The following is a 16,160-nucleotide window of genomic DNA, read 5'->3' as shown; positions in this document are numbered from 1 at the left end:
GCCATGCTATAAATATCTAAAGTTTAAGCATTATGGGAACAAAGAAAGCAGTATAAAATGGTAGCTCTTCCAAAGTACATCTGTGAAAACCATGTATACGTACCAGGAAATATCCACAGGTTTCTAACAGCTCTTAGTAATTCTGGGCCACTCAGCTAATAATAAATGTTGGTTTATGCGTCCTGGGCATTGTGCTCGATCATACTGGTCCTTTATGAAGGGGATATAGCGAACCATTCTTCTAGTTTGGAACAAAAAGACTAAGGAAAATGTGGAAGACCTATGACAGAAAGCATACGCTTACAGTCATGGCTTCTCCCTGCTCGTTTGTCCCCAGACTCCCTCAGCCACTCTGCTCCCCCATTGTCTGAGCCCAGGGTATCTTTGCTGTGGGATCAACATGTACTAGCTATGCCAGGTCAGCATGCACACAGTAACAGGCTTTTTTGAAAGACCTCCCGTATCTCATACAGAGGTGCTCAATGAGCAACACAACAAAAGCACCTCAAGTCCAGTTGTTCAGATCAACGATTCTTAGAAGGGGCTCCCAACACCAGGGACCTCAGCAGAAGCTGAGAACCAGTTAGAAATGCAACCTCTCCAGTCCCACCCCAGAAACACTGAGTATGTCCAGAGGAGGTGGTGAGGCCCAGCCACCTGGCAATTAGATTATTGCCTGGACCCAGGTGGTTCTGATGCATGCTATGGGGTGAGAGCCCTTAAGACACTGGCAACAGCAGTAAGAAAACCGGCAGACGAGCCATGCAACCGCTCATAAACTCGACAATTTATTCTAACAACCTCTTACCATCCTGATTACTACATGTAATACACACACACTTCTCCGCCCCAACCCTGCTTCACCTCCTATAAAAGAAGCACAGGGAAAAACCAACCATTACTAGCAGGTGGCTGTTCTGTTTCTTTGACGAGGAGGGAGGGAGGCAGAGAAACTGAAAGACTCCATACAAATCTGCTGTTTGCTCCTTTTCCTGCTTGCGTTCCTGCCAGGACCGGCACCCCCACATCACACACGCGGCACGGTGCAAACAGTGTGTGTCCTCCCTGTAAGGGACATGGAGTCAATGACTGCTCTACAATAGAAAACGTCCCAGGAAGGACCAGGAGAGAAGCCATCCCAGGGCAATTCCAGACCACGGAGCCGGACGTCCCCACGCGGGGACCCTGGCACCGAGGAGTAACACGTGGGTCTTCGTCTTTGTTCTGACCAGTTCCTGGATGCCACACCCCAAACAAAGACGAGACCCCTGCTCCTTTCTGAGTTTCCCAGGGGCTCCGTCTGTACGTGCTTTCTCTGTACCTCCGGTAACCTCTGCTCTCACCTCCTGCTGGTTCATGTTTGATTTCCATCCTATATGAAGCCAAGGACCCTCTTGGCTGGTCTTGGGAACGCCCTCTGGGTCCTTGGACCCAGCCTGACAGCATCAGCAAGATTTTATTGAGTGATATAAATACACTTGGTCACTTGCAGATACGAGTTATCATGTGCTTAGTGAATAGCTATGTTCAAGCCTATTTTAATAGACTATTAAAACACGTGAAGGCAAATGAATGCTTTGTCCTATTTGTAACTAAACAGTAATAGTCATTTCAGATCTGTTCACTGGACTGTGATAATCAAACTTCATGACAAGTTTTGCACGGGACTTAAAACTTTACAATCCCCTCAAAAGGCGTATGTAGAATAAAATGATTCTCTGCTTAGGGGTTAAGACTTAGGCTCTGGAAAAGTGCAGTCCTTAGACATACAGTGTGACCCATACTTGTAACTTAATTTTTCTAAGTAACCACATTAAAAAAATGAAATGAGTGACATGAATATTAAACTATATTTTGTTTAATCCATTGTGTTAAAAATATTTCAGCATGCAAATATAAAGTTTTTACTTTTAAAAAGTCTTCAAAATCTTGCACATGCAGGCCATCTCCATGAGAATGCCAAATTTTAACTAGAAATACCTGATGTTTTGTTTACACCTGATAAAATGTCATTGCAAAGGCAGATTTCACACCCAAGTTGTTGCACACATACTAAAAAGTTTTCAACAGCCTAACTGGATATCAGTTTTTATATTTAAATATAAAATAAGTAAAACTGTATTAAAAAAAGGGGGGGGGGGGAGGGGGAACCACAGGCCTAAAATGGTGTCTCTTAGACCCAGTTTCCAAACCCGGGTAATAATCTAATTGCAATTTCAGCCTCCCCAAGAAGGCAGCCCTAGGAAACTGGGTCAGCCAGGAAATTTTCCTTCCCGTCAGCACCAGGGAGTCTGTCCCCTGGGTCCTCTCCCTCCGCCAAAGAGAGATGAGGCCGTCTGCACCAGGAGACCCTAGGATACAGCCTTGTCTGGAACAATCCCTTTCTTTGGCATCAGCTCTCTTGCCCCACCCTCCTTCCGTAAAGAAAAAACCTGTACATCTCCTGGGAGGTGCCTCCTTGCTACAAGGGATGCCGCACAGGAACTAGGACAGACCAACCTGGTTAAGAATGCTGTGGCTTTTAGGGGGCCTGGCTGGCTTGGTGGGGAGAGCCCACACTCCCCGCCCCTTGAGCTCCGGTTGGAGCCCCACGCTGGCTGTAGACATTACTTTAAAAATTAAAGGACATTCCAGCTTTGCTCTTTCCCGACCGCTTAGCAAACGGCCTAGCCCGGCGCAAGCTCCACGCCTAACACCTGTTAAACGCCGCAGGCACAGCGGCAGCAGGGACGTGCCACGGGGCCGCGCCCTGCACCGGGGAGGGGGTGCATTCGTCGCCAGCCGTCTGCAGCGATCGGAAGCGATCCGAAAGCCTGCAGCGGGAGAGGGGCTGAAATGACTCATTTGCGCTCCGCAGCCCCGAGCCGCGCTGGCTCACGAATCGCGCCTGTTCGTGTGGGTTAACACGGCTAAGGAAGAGGGCGGCCCACGCGGGCTCGCCGCCCGCTGCCGCAGAGGCGCCTGGAAGCCCCCGCCCCCGCGACAGCGGGGCCTCGGCAGCTATTCTCCCCAAATGTTTTCCAAAACGGGGCTGTGGCTGTTGTCGTTCAAGGAGCAAATCCCCAACCGCTCGGAAACGCCCACGCTTTTACCCTCGCAGTCCCGGGTGGGGTTTTAAACAGGGCTTAAATAAAGCGGAGGGAGGAGGGACGGCTACCTGACTCGCTAACATCAGAACAGAGAAGCCGCCGCCCAGACCCGCTTACGGTTGGCGGTTTCCCGCCGGGCAAACGGAAGCAAAACCGCCCCTGACGTCACGGGAGGCGGCCGCTCCCCGTTACCATGGTGAAGCCCGAGCGGCCATCTTGACTGTGGTCAGCCTGCACCGGCCGCGGGAAGTCTTCACGGTGAGACACGAGAAGGGAATCGTCCCTCTCGGAAATAAGGAACTGGCAGAATCACGAAAGACCAGAGGCACAAAGCATTAGCTAATGTAGGTAGGGGAGCACAGAGGCGGTGCGGCGTCCGCGGCTTTAGCGGAACGATTCGATCGGGCCCGCGGAGGGTTCCGCCCCGGAGCCCGAGAGCCGCTTCCGGTGCCCAGCGGAAGCGTGGGTCGCCAGAGGACGACTCTTGGAAAGAATCGGCTCTCCGCTGGGCGCCCAACCGGAATCATGTCGAGTTTAGCGGTGAGAGACCCGGCGATGGATCGGTCGCTGCGTTCCGTGTTCGTGGGGAACATTCCGTATGAGGCAACCGAGGAGCAGCTGAAGGACATTTTCTCGGAGGTCGGTTCTGTGGTCAGTTTCCGGCTGGTGTACGACCGGGAGACGGGCAAGCCCAAGGGCTATGGCTTCTGCGAGTACCAGGACCAGGAGACCGCGCTGAGCGCCATGCGCAACCTCAACGGGCGCGAGTTCAGCGGCCGGGCGCTGCGGGTGGACAACGCGGCCAGCGAGAAGAACAAGGAGGAGCTCAAGAGCCTGGGGCCCGCGGCGCCCATCATCGACTCGCCCTACGGGGACCCCATCGACCCGGAAGACGCCCCCGAGTCCATCACCAGGGCGGTCGCCAGTCTGCCCCCCGAGCAGATGTTCGAGCTCATGAAGCAGATGAAGCTGTGCGTGCAGAACAGCCACCAGGAAGCGCGAAACATGCTGCTTCAGAACCCCCAGCTGGCCTATGCGCTGCTGCAGGCCCAGGTGGTGATGAGAATAATGGACCCGGAGATTGCTCTGAAAATCCTGCACCGCAAGATCCACGTCACCCCGCTCATCCCGGGCAAATCTCAGCCCGTGTCCGGCCCCGGCCCCGGCCCGGGGCTGTGCCCGGGACCCAGCGTCCTGCTGAACCAGCAGAACCCGCCAGCCCCTCAGCCGCAGCATATGGCCAGACGGCCAGTGAAAGACATTCCTCCTCTGATGCAGACCCCTATCCAGGGCGGGATCCCAGCCCCGGGGCCGATGCCAGCTGCGGTTCCCGGACCCGGGCCCGGTTCCCTAACGCCCGGGGGAGGAATGCAGCCCCAGGTTGGGATGCCGGGCGTCGGCCCAGTGCCTTTAGAGCGGGGACAGGTGCAGATGTCGGATCCCCGAGCTCCTCTACCTCGTGGACCCATGACTGCCGGTGGCCTGCCTCCTCGAGGGCTGTTAGGAGATGCTCCAAACGACCCCCGTGGAGGGACTTTGCTTTCAGTCACTGGGGAGGTAGAGCCCAGAGGCTATCTTGGCCCACCTCATCAGGGCCCCCCCATGCACCACGCCTCTGGTCACGACGGCCGGGGCCCTTCCTCCCATGAGATGAGGGGAGGGCCATTAGCAGATCCCAGACTGCTAATTGGAGAGCCCAGAGGACCCATGATAGATCAAAGGGGTCTCCCAATGGATGGTAGAGGAAGTAGAGATTCTCGAGGGATGGAGACTCGAGCCATGGAGACGGAAGTCTTGGAGACCCGAGTAATGGAGAGAAGAGGAATGGAGACCTGTGCAATGGAAACCAGAGGGATGGAAGCGAGAGGCATGGATGGAAGAGGAATGGAGCTAAGGGGCCCTGGCCCCAGCTCCAGAGGCCCTATGACTGGTGGAATCCAGGGTCCTGGTCCCATTAATATGGGGGCAGGTGGTCCTCAGGGACCCAGACAGGTCTCGAGCATTTCAGGGGTGGGAAATCCTGGAGCGGGCATGCAGGGGGCAGGCATACAAGGAACGGGCATGCAGGGGGCGGGCATACAAGGAACGGGCATGCAGGGGGCGGGCATACAAGGAACGGGCATGCAGGGGGCGGGCATACAAGGAACGGGCATGCAGGGGGCGGGCATACAAGGAACAGGCATGCAGGGGGCGGGCATACAAGGAGTGGGCATGCAGGGGGCCGGTAAGCAAGGTGGAGGCCAGCCGAGCAGTTTTAGCCCTGGGCAGAGCCAGGTAACTCCGCAGGATCAAGAGAAGGCAGCTCTGATCATGCAGGTTCTCCAACTGACTGCAGATCAGATCGCCATGCTGCCTCCTGAGCAAAGGCAGAGCATCCTGATTTTAAAGGAACAAATTCAGAAATCTACTGGAGCTTCTTGAAAGGTCTTAGACAGTGTTTGGTAGTATTCTCAAAGTTTTTGTGTAGCATGGAGAATGGGTGCAAAAAGCTGACCGCTGCATCCCCACACTTGAATGATTAGGGTTTCCCTCCCAGAACCTTACTTCATCTTGTTGTCTTTGTATTTTTCTCTGTTTTCCTGTTTATTTTAATGGGGGTGGGGGTTGGGGGGAGTGGGTCTGTTCACTTTTATTCACTGTAAATATACAAAAATAACTCTGGACATGGTTATATTCTACCAAATAAGATTACAAAGAATAAGCAATATGAAAAGTGTCTACGGTATGTTAACTACATTTTTTAAATATTGAGTAAAACAATGTGACAACTGCACATAATACTAAAATATGACTTGTTAAGCTGGTAATGTACTAAGATAGTTTAAGATTCTTGGTTGTGTAAGAAAATAAAGAAGTTTACCTCAAAATTAGAAGATACATTTTTTGGTAAGCCGTTTAAAATACAAAATCCTATTTTGGGGTCAGTAAGAATGCTGTCCTAGGTTAAACATTGTGAGAGTGTTTTGGGATATTTCAAAATGTTAGTGCTAACAGGGTAAGTCTCAACTTGCGGTATTAGAATTGTTTTTTTCCTAAAGCTATGCTACCTGAAAAATCCAGGAATGTACCTGGTGTGGCGTTTCATCATCTGACCGAAGACCAGCAATATCGTGGCCTGGCCTGGAGAGTGATGACTTTGCTGGGACAGTTCTGGGATCAGCCCGGTTACCGAAGTCGGCTCCGATTAGACTCCGTATCTCTCAGTACCTTCCCGTTTCTCCCTAGTTTTCAAGCCCTGAATATGAATCTAAGTAATCCTCTCCCATCCTTTCTAAAAATCAGTGTCTAGGGACGTGATCTGGGTGAGTTGTACACATCCATTGGACTTCTCATAAATAGAGAGCTTCGTGCAGTCAAGTTCTCGGTTTCCTGGTGACCAGCTTCCATACACAGATGGCATCCATGTGGTCAGCCAGGATGGGGACTTCACAATCTTAGTCTCTCCAATGTTTAACATGCCTTTTAGTTTTCTTACTTACAGATCTTCTTATCTATCCCCGTGTTATTGGAATAATTGTGATACTTTATAGCCTGAATTCTGTGCTCAGCTAGTTATTAACTCACTTTTTAGATTTTAAAAGTAACAAAGCTATTTAGTCCAGTACAGATACCCAGGAGAGAGATTTAAAAATCACTAGGAAGGTGGGGCTTAGCACATTTTGTTTAGAGCTATTACCTAGTTTATTTTTAAGCCTTGAGGATGTGGATACATAAAAATTTGTGTCATAGACCGAATAATAATTAACAGAAGCACAAACACCCAAATGTGTTTGGTCACATAACCAGGTGGTCTTAACTCCGGAGAAGAAAACCAATGTCAAGTCATAGAGGAAAAAATAGCATTTAATACAAGGAGAGAGCTGAGATTTGGAAACTGAATTTTTCCTCTTATAAGGTTTTTGTGTCTTACACGGGTGCCTCACTCTTTTTTACAAAGGTTTCTTCCTTGTGCTATTTCCTGTCTATTCGTTTTTTATTGTTTTTCATACTGTTCCCTTTCCCCTGTTTTCTCTATGCTTCCTCCATATTGGAGAGGGCCACTCTCCCTTCCATATATGCTAGTTCTGGTTAATACTCATTCACAGAGTTGGCTTGATTGCTTGGAAGTTAAAAATGCTTTATCCCAAAGCTTTCACTGAAGGGCTCTCCCTGAAAACTTAGATGTTCCACTCTCTGTTGTAGTTAAACCTGCATCGTTCAATGCAGACTGAATAAAAGGGATGTAAAATTAAGGATGACTTTAGTATCTGATTTTTAATGAATGAATTACCCAAAAGAAATCTATTTTGAGAAATCCATGGGTCTGAATACCTTTCTCCCCTTTAAATGAAAAAGGCAAACAAAAACAACAACAATTTGCAGGCATGGAAGGAAATCCCTTTCTTAGATCCACTATCTGTATAGTTACATGGCTGAAATAACAAAAGACATTATTCCATGGTTGGTATCGATAGCAACATCTTGGTGCACGTCCAGATACTGGGCTTCCTTCCGCTTATGTTCCCCACAAAGAACCATCCTCTGCATGCCAGGAAGACCTTATAGGTACCGTCATAACTGACGGCACATGTTACCTTGCAGTGCTCGATTTTACTTTGTCCTCTACCCACCCCCACCCCCCCCACCCCGCCCTTTTAACGGACCAGGAACTCTAAAGAGGGACCATCATTTCTGTACCCGCTACACCAAAACCAGGTGCGAAGGAAGGACAAAACGTTCTTACCAGTCTTGGGGAGGTGGGGGGGAATCCCATTAAGAGCACATAAAGTTCCCCCAAAACATTTAGATTCCACACAGAACAGATGAGCTGTACAACTAGTTACATTAGAAAATAAATTAGTAATAGGTAACAGAAACAATCTCCTTTGCTCTGATAAGGTAGGTTCTCCTCACCCAGTTCTCTCACTGCTGATGGATGGAGCCTCATTTCGTTTGATGGTGATGCAAGCAATACGTGTCTGCTACAATCAGAATCCCAGCTGTTTTACTCCATACCCACTGGTTACAACCCTTTACATCCTGCATTTCCCCAAATATGGATAGGCTATAAATGCAATCACAAACTCATTCATTAGAACGATGCTTAAAGACGGTGGGGTGAAACCCTGATTTGTAAATACCTTTTCAGGGCTTATTCCTTTTGAGCAGTTTGTTTGTTGGGAATACGAAATGGGCAACTTTAACCAGTGTCTGCCTATTAGCCATTCCCCTCTTACATTACTGATGATTAATATCAAGATGTGTTTTAATGTCTGCTGATGTTCCAGGACTTCTAATTTTTTTTTAAATGTTCATTTATCTTTGAGAGAGAAAGAGAGAGAGCACAAGCAGGGGAGGGGCAAAGAGAGAGGGAGACACAGAAATCTGAAGCAGGCTCCAGGCTCTGAGCTGTCAGCACGGAGCCCAATGCGGGGCTTGAACTCAAGAACCATGAGATCATGACCTGAGCTGAAGTCGGACTGTTAACCGACTGAAACACCCAGGCTCCCCAGGACTCCTAATTTTAAGAGTTATTTGATAAGATACAAGCCAATGTGAAACCCAGGTGAAGGTAAGCTAATCTAATAAAGATCATATATGATTTTTGAACTACTCTTTTCAGAATTCTAATGGTAAAAAAGCTTAAAAACAACAACAAAACAAACCAAAAGCCTTAATATCTCAATTTGCAAAGCTGATTGCTTTCCCATGTTCTGATGGGACACTGACTAAGCACAGGGACCCCAATTTCCTATGGTGTGTCTGGCCTTCCTCTCAGGACTGATGAAGTGTAAGGGTAATTATATGCAGCAACCTACCACGCCAGGGAAAAGTGAGTTATCAGTCACATCTCAGTCCGCTCACAATATATCAGCCTCTTGCGGCTCTATATTGTCAGCTAATGTCTAGACAGACTTCTGGTTGACTTGCTCTCATCAGTCTCTGGTCAAGAATGGTCTACAGTCAAGAACTACTGCATTTTAAGGCAATTACTATACTTAAAAGCATATAATTAATATTAACTTTAATACTATGAATATGATATTGGTATATATTTTGCTAATATGTTCCATACATATGCATACTGCAAATCTTCACTATATCTTTTTTTTAAAATTTTTTTTAATGTTTATTTATTTTTGAGACAGAGAGAGACAGAGCATGAATGGGGGAGGGGCAGAGAGAGAGGGAGACACAGAATCGGAAGCAGGCTCCAGGCTCTGAGCCATCAGCCCAGAGCCCGACGCGGGGCTCGAACTCACAGACCGCGAGATCGTGACCTGAGCTGAAGTCAGACGCCCAACCGACTGAGCCACCCAGGCGCCCCTACATCTTTTAATATTTTCATTGGCTTTTATGCACCTTCAAACAAACACTCCTTTGGTGGAAAATTGAGCATTACAAATATTCACATTACAAACTGCCTTTTACATAAGGTGTTAACTAGCCTGTTTCTTCTTTTTAAAATGTTGTTTGTTTGTTTATTTATGAGAGAGAGAGGGAGAACGCGTGCACGCACGCAAGCAGGGGAGGGGCAGAGAGAAAGAGGGAGACACAGGATTCGAAGCGGGCTCCAGGCTCTGAGCTATCAGCGCAGAGCCCGATGTGGGGCTTGAAACTCACGAACTGTGAGATCATGACCTGAGCCGAAGTCGGACGCTTAACCAAATGATCCACCCGGGTGCCCCTAGCATGTTTCTTCTTGATACTTTTCTACCTCAGTTTAAACCTTATGTCAGTAAAGGACCTATATTGCATCAAAGGTGACATTAGGGTAGCACTGTCAAAAATAACAAACTCCATGATTATTAAATACTGTACATAAAAATACTGAAGTATTATCCTAGAAAAACAAGTTGAAGTATTCCATTAAGGACAATTCTTGATAAATAGGAGTTAATTTAGGTGCCAAAGGTAGGTAACTAATTATCAAAGACTTAGAATAAAATACACATTTTCAGCCATAATTGCTTTTATGTGATTCAGTATATATTAACTCTGCAGACACTGGAAATCAATCCCATATGTCCTGAAGGTTGGTCCTTTAAAAAAAGCAAATCGTGGGGCTCCTGGGTGGCTTGGGGTGTCTGGGTGGCTCAGTCAGCTGAGCATCTGACTTTGGCTCAGGTCATGATCTCTCAGTTTGTGAGTTCGAGCCCCTCGTCGGGCTCTGTGCTGACAGCTCAGAGCCTGGAGCCTGCTTCGGACTCTGGGTCTCCCTCTCTCTCTGCCCCTCCCCTGCTCACATTCTGTCTCTCTCTGTCTCTCTATCTCTGTCAAAAATAAATAAGCATGAAAAAAATTTTTAACAAAAAAATAAATAAAGCTAATTGGTTTGATGACTTATTTGTCTATCACGAAAGTACAGTGGATTATCTCTTGGGCAGCAAGCCATGAAATCAGCAGTTACCCCACACAATTATTTTGTCTCTTCACTTAATTAGCTGTTTTAATCAAAACTCTGCCTCCTTCCATTACTAATATTATTCAGTAATTCTATTGCAAAAGTCTGAGCCACTTCTGTGTACCTTCCCGCCTTTGCTCCACTCACCTTGCTGCCTGGAGTGAACATGTGGCCAACTGCCACATTTGTTTATGAATCTATCTCTTTACCCCCGGACATTGCACAGAACACAGAACACCTGCTATAGCTCAGTCGCCGACTTCCTTTGCCTTCACGTTCACTTTTGATAACATTCAAAGCACGGACCACATTAACAATCATATATTTGGGTTAATAATGTGATGAAATGGCCTCAGTGAGGCTTGTTTGGTGCATTAACATCCACAAAATCACACTCTATGTCCCAAACATCACCCTTATTCACATGTTAAGTAATACAGTGACATAAAGAAGAAGGGATTCAAGCATTTCCAGATGCAAACCTGGCTCTATGAGCATAAACACAACCACCGCCTATTACTAGGATATAATTCCTGTCTTAAGATAAGCCTATACCCAAAATGTTTTTATATTTCTGTGCATGCCAGTCCGCAGAGAAAAAGATCCTTGTCTATTTTAAAGAAGAGACGAATTACACTGTTGAAATCTCTGGAAGCAACTACTTTTGCCCTTCCTGCCATCAATGTTGTCAGTTTTGTCCTTCAGAGGCTCTAAATATCTTTGGACAAGGGACCCCCATCTGTGACCTGTGGGTCAACGGAGCCTGCAGATATTTTGTGGGTGACCTGCCCAACATCTCAAAATGTTGAATTTGAGTGCATTTGCGCGCAACATGTGTTCTCCAACGTGGCCACGGGCCCAGCCTCAGGTGTGATTCACACAGTGGCTTGCCGGGCCCTGTAATGCTCTGAGCTTACCATTCCTGTTATACTCTGCAAAAACAGAGCTTGAGATTCAATTGAAATTTTTAGTGTCGAGCTTGACAAACATGAACTAGTAAAACGGTTGAGCCACCGGTTCAGCAAGTAAAATTCTGCAAAATCAATCAACCAACCAACCAAACATATAAACATCCAGAACAGCAAAAAAACGTAGGGCACTTTTTAAATTCCTAGCTTTTCATGAAGTATATGGAGCAGAAAAATATCCTAGAATGCTAACCCGCTGTCTACCTTTCTCCCACAACTCTTTTGCATTTTTCACAAATATTAAGCCAAAAGGGCAACATGTTTTTCAATCGAAAAATCTATAAAATGAGAACCATATATATAATATTAAATGCCAACAGCTCTGGAATGCACTTATGTATAGCATACTTGGTAAAAACAAAGTTCTTTAATTGATCTGTTATTAATTGAAAAGAACCCACCATGTAATGTCCACAGAGAAGCCACACTGATTAAAAAAATAACAAAAAGTCAGATTATGCCATTCCCTTGTTTAAAGCCTCTTGTGAGTCACTTTGCTCTTAGAATAAAATCCCACATCCTTACCGTGTACCATAAAGCCCTAAGCCAATCTCACGTGCTAACTTTGGGCCCCTGGCTCACTGCTGTGGCTCCTTTGGGCCTAGCATCGCTTCCTTGAATTCATGGGCTCATTTTCATCTCTCAGCTTTATACTTGGAAGTTCTCTTACCCCACTCTTTCCCCAGGCCTCTGAGGGGCTAGTTCATTCTCTTTCCCGAGGCTTTAACTTCCATATCACTTTACTCAGGGAGGCTTTTCTTGAACACCCCAGTTCAAATGTTCTCCCCATTCTCTCGTCTCCTTGCCTTACTTGTTTTTTTATTTATTTTTTTATTTTTTTAATGTTTGTTTTTTGAGAAAGAGAAAGAGAGTGAGCATGAGTGGGGAGGGGCAGAGAGAGAGGGAGACACAGAATCCGAAGCAGGCTCCAGGCTCCGAACTGTCAGCACAGAGCCCGATACAGGGATCCAACCTATGAGTCGTGAGAGCACGACCTGAGCCGAAGTCGGACGCTTAACCAATTGAGCCACCCAGGCACCCCTCTTACTTGTTTTTAAACAATGGCTCTCTTAGCTGAGCACGACTTACCACCAATCCATGCCTTCCAATCCTTTTGCCAAACATGGTTATATACATGAGACAAACTTGCTGGTTACCATTCATGAGTTACTCTTCATTACGGCCATGTTACATTTATGGTGTCGATTGTGTCTGTTCCCAAATTTATGCTGGTTGCACTCCTGCTATAATACACAGATAAGGCTATAGGCATAGGCAGAGTTGTATAGATATAGGTATGTAGCACGTGTGTATAATATGGAATATGATGGCAAAAAATAAAAGGCTGTTTCTATGAAATCTGTTGAGGTAGGAAAGTCACTCTACCTACAGCGAGCTTACAATTCCTGTTATACTCTGCAAAAACAGAGCTTGAGATTCAATTGGAATTTTGTATCTAGCTTGACAAATGTGAACTAGAAAAACAGTTGAGCCACCGGTTCAGCAAGTAAAATTCTGCAGAATCGATCAACCAACCAAACATATGAACATCCAGAACAACAAAAAAAGGTATGGCATTTTTTAAATTCCTAGCTTTTCATGAAGTATAACGGTCCATCCCTGCTGTTTTTCTGTGAGGCCCATATACTCATGTTCTGTATGTTGCCTCTAAATAAACTAAAGAAGCTCCGTTCCCACCTCAGAGGGGAAGCAAGTAATCATTCTCTGAGTTTTGCCTATGTCCCAAACACCTGGTAATGTCCAAAAAGAGCCAGATCCTGAACATGTTACGGGACATTAGCTTTGAACAAACCTTGGCTGACGCCAGCATCGATACCCCTGCCTCGGGTAACTTATGGAATAACCTTTATTATTCACCTGGTCCTCGCTTCTGATGGGACCTTACCCTGGATTCCTGGAGGGACACGTACCCTAGACCTCTTCCCATACAAACCCCTAGCCCCAAGCAATGGCGAGACTCATTTTCCTTTCCTTTCCAGATCTCCGGGACACTCTGTCTGCTATTTTGTGTCACTTACACTATTCAACAAACCATTTCCACCTCCTCTGGTTTACATTTGATTTCTGTCCTGCATTGACTGGTCCAACAGGATCTTCCCCTGGGTTCTTGGACCCCGCCTGCCTGCATCACTGTGATGAATACATGTCCATCACATCAGCTGTGTTTGTTCATAAAGCAGCTTGTGCCAATTTCACTCATTTTTGTAATGTATGTAAAGACAGACATAGATACATTACTTATGTGAATGTCAAAAACATTATTTCTATGAAAACTAGGTAGAATGTCTTAAAAAGATTTGACAAAGACAAGTGGTTGAAAAGGGATTATTAAATTTGATGGGGGCAAGATGATTGAAAAAATACTTGAAAAAAAAAATCTCTGAGATTTACATTTAGGTCCTCAAAGTACTTGCAAGTGTCTCAACCCTTGGTACACTTGAAAGAAAGGTTGAAACTGATCATCGTAGACAAAGCATTACATCAAAACCTTCAGTTTTCTTGCATTAGTTTCTTAGGTACTGGAGGGAGAAAGATCCTTGAGGAACTATAATCTGAAGTTTGGTATCACAGTTGTTTTTCTTCCAACTCCGCAGGGCTTACCCAGGAAACATACCAACAGGCCCCCATTCTAGACCTCCTCCTTCTGCCCTTGCCTGTTGTTATATGCTCAAGGACACGGAGTGCGCTTTCAACTCTTGCTAATGATGGGTCGCCTGGGTGGCCCAGTTGGTTAAGCTTCCAACTCTTGGTTTCGGTTCAAGTCATGATCTCACTCACGGTTCATGAGATCCAGCCCTACGCTGTTAGCACAGAGCCTGCTTGGGATTCTCTCTCTCACTTTCACGTGCTCTCTCTCAAAATAAATAAATAGACTTTAAGAGATAAATAAATAAAATAAACTCTTGCTACTGAAAACATGGTCCTTGGACCCACAGCATCAGCATCACTGGGAAGCCTATTAGAAATGCAGAATGTGAAGCCCACCCCAGACTAGCCGCATCGGAATCTGCATTTAATAAGATCTGCAGGTGATTCACATATAAACAAACGTTTGAGAAGCATTGCTTAAGCCTAATTTTAAAATACATAAAACTGGGAGAAAAAAAGGAATTTAACAATATTATGATGAATAGAAAGGATTGAGCATGGGGGGAGGATGTTACCAAACCTTATTATTTTTTTAAATTTCTATTTAAATTCCAGGGAGTGAACATACAGCGTAATATTAGTCTCAGGAGTACAACATAGTAATTCAACACTTCCAGACATCACCCTGTGCTCATCATGACAAGTGCATTCCTTAATCTCCATCACGGATTTCAACTATCCCCCACCTACCTCCCCTCTGGTGACCATCAGTGTGTTCTCTGTAATTAGGAGTCTGTTTCTTGGTTTGCCTCCCTCCTTTATCCCCTTTGCTTTGTTGTTTTGTTTCTTAAATTCCCTATATGAGTGAAATCATATGATATTTGCCTTTCTCTGACTTATTTGGCTTAAAACAATTCTCTCTCTCTCTCTCTCTCTCTCTCTCTCTCTCTCTCTCTCTATATATATATATATATATATATATATGTAGTGTGATTTCTGGATCACAGGGTAGTTCTGTTTTAAACGTTTTGAAGAGCCTCCATACTGGTTTTTATGGTGGCCGCACCAGTTTGCATTCCCACCAACAGTGCAGGAGGGTTCCTCTTTCTCAACACCCTCACCAACAGCTGTTGTTTTTTGTTGTTGATTTCAGCCATTCTGACAGGTGTGAGGTGATATCTCATTGCAGTTTTGATTTGTATTTCCCTGCTGATGAGTGATGTTGAGCATCTTTTTCATGTGTCTGTTGGCCATTTGGATGTACCCTCTGTTGAAATGTTGGTTTGTGTCTCCTGACCTTTTATAATTGGATTTCTAGGTTTTGGGGTTTTGAGTTTGATAAGTTTTTTATAGATTTTGGATACAAAACCTTTATTGCATATATCATTTGCAAATATCTTCTCCCATTCCATAGGGTGTCTTTAGCTTTGCTGGTTGTTTCCTTTGCTGTGCAGAAGCTTTTTATTTTGATGTAGTCCCAAGAGTTTATTTTTGCTTTTATTTCTCTTGCCTCAGGAGACAGACACATCTAGAAAGATGCTGTTACAGCCAACATCAGACAAATTACTGCCTGTGCTATCTTCTAGGATTTTTATGGTTCCAGGTCTCCCATCTAGGTCTTTAATTCATTTTGAATTTATTTTTGTATATGGTCTTAGAAGATAGGCGGCTTCATTCTTTTGCATGAAGCTGTCCAGTTTTCCCGACACCATTTGTTGAAGAGACTGTTTTTTTTTTCCATTGCATATTCTTTCCTTCTTTGTCAAAGATTAAATGACCATATAATTGTGGCTTCATTTCTCAGTTTTCTCTTATGTTCCATTGATCTATATGTCTGTTTTTGTGCCAGAACCATACTGTCTTGATCACTACAGCTTGTGATACAACTTGAAAACCAGATGCTTCCAGCTCTGCTTTTCTTTCTCAAGATTCCTCTGGCTATTTGAGGTCTTTTGTGATTCCATGCAAATTTTAGAATTGTTTGTTCTAGCTCTGTGAAAAATGCTATTGGTATTTTGATAGGGATTGCATTAAATGTGTAGACTGGGGGCTCCTGGCTGGCTCAGCCAGGAGAGTATGTGACAATCTCAGGCAGGATCATAAGCTCGA

The 16,160-nt window shown here is 45.5% G+C and overlaps 2 protein-coding genes across 4 annotated transcripts in view; one reads left to right on the top strand and one right to left on the bottom strand.

Annotated features, from left to right (window-relative positions):
- Window positions 1–16,160, bottom strand: part of PRKG1 (protein kinase cGMP-dependent 1) — a 1,260,290-nt gene that overhangs the window by 554,904 nt on the left and 689,226 nt on the right. The gene's annotated exons all lie outside the window — the stretch shown is intronic.
- On the top strand, window positions 3,305–5,956 carry CSTF2T (cleavage stimulation factor subunit 2 tau variant). Its single transcript, XM_060643148.3, has one exon. The coding sequence runs from the start codon at window positions 3,615–3,617 to the stop codon at window positions 5,508–5,510; it is 1,896 nt and encodes a 631-aa protein (XP_060499131.1). The 5' UTR covers window positions 3,305–3,614; the 3' UTR covers window positions 5,511–5,956.

This window comes from Panthera onca, chromosome D2, assembly GCF_046562875.1.
Source record: "Panthera onca isolate mPanOnc1 chromosome D2, mPanOnc1 haplotype 2, whole genome shotgun sequence".
Taxonomy (NCBI): Eukaryota; Metazoa; Chordata; class Mammalia; order Carnivora; family Felidae; genus Panthera; species Panthera onca.
The sequence above is the reverse complement of the archived record's forward strand: the minus strand, read 5'-3'. Positions and strand labels throughout refer to the sequence as shown.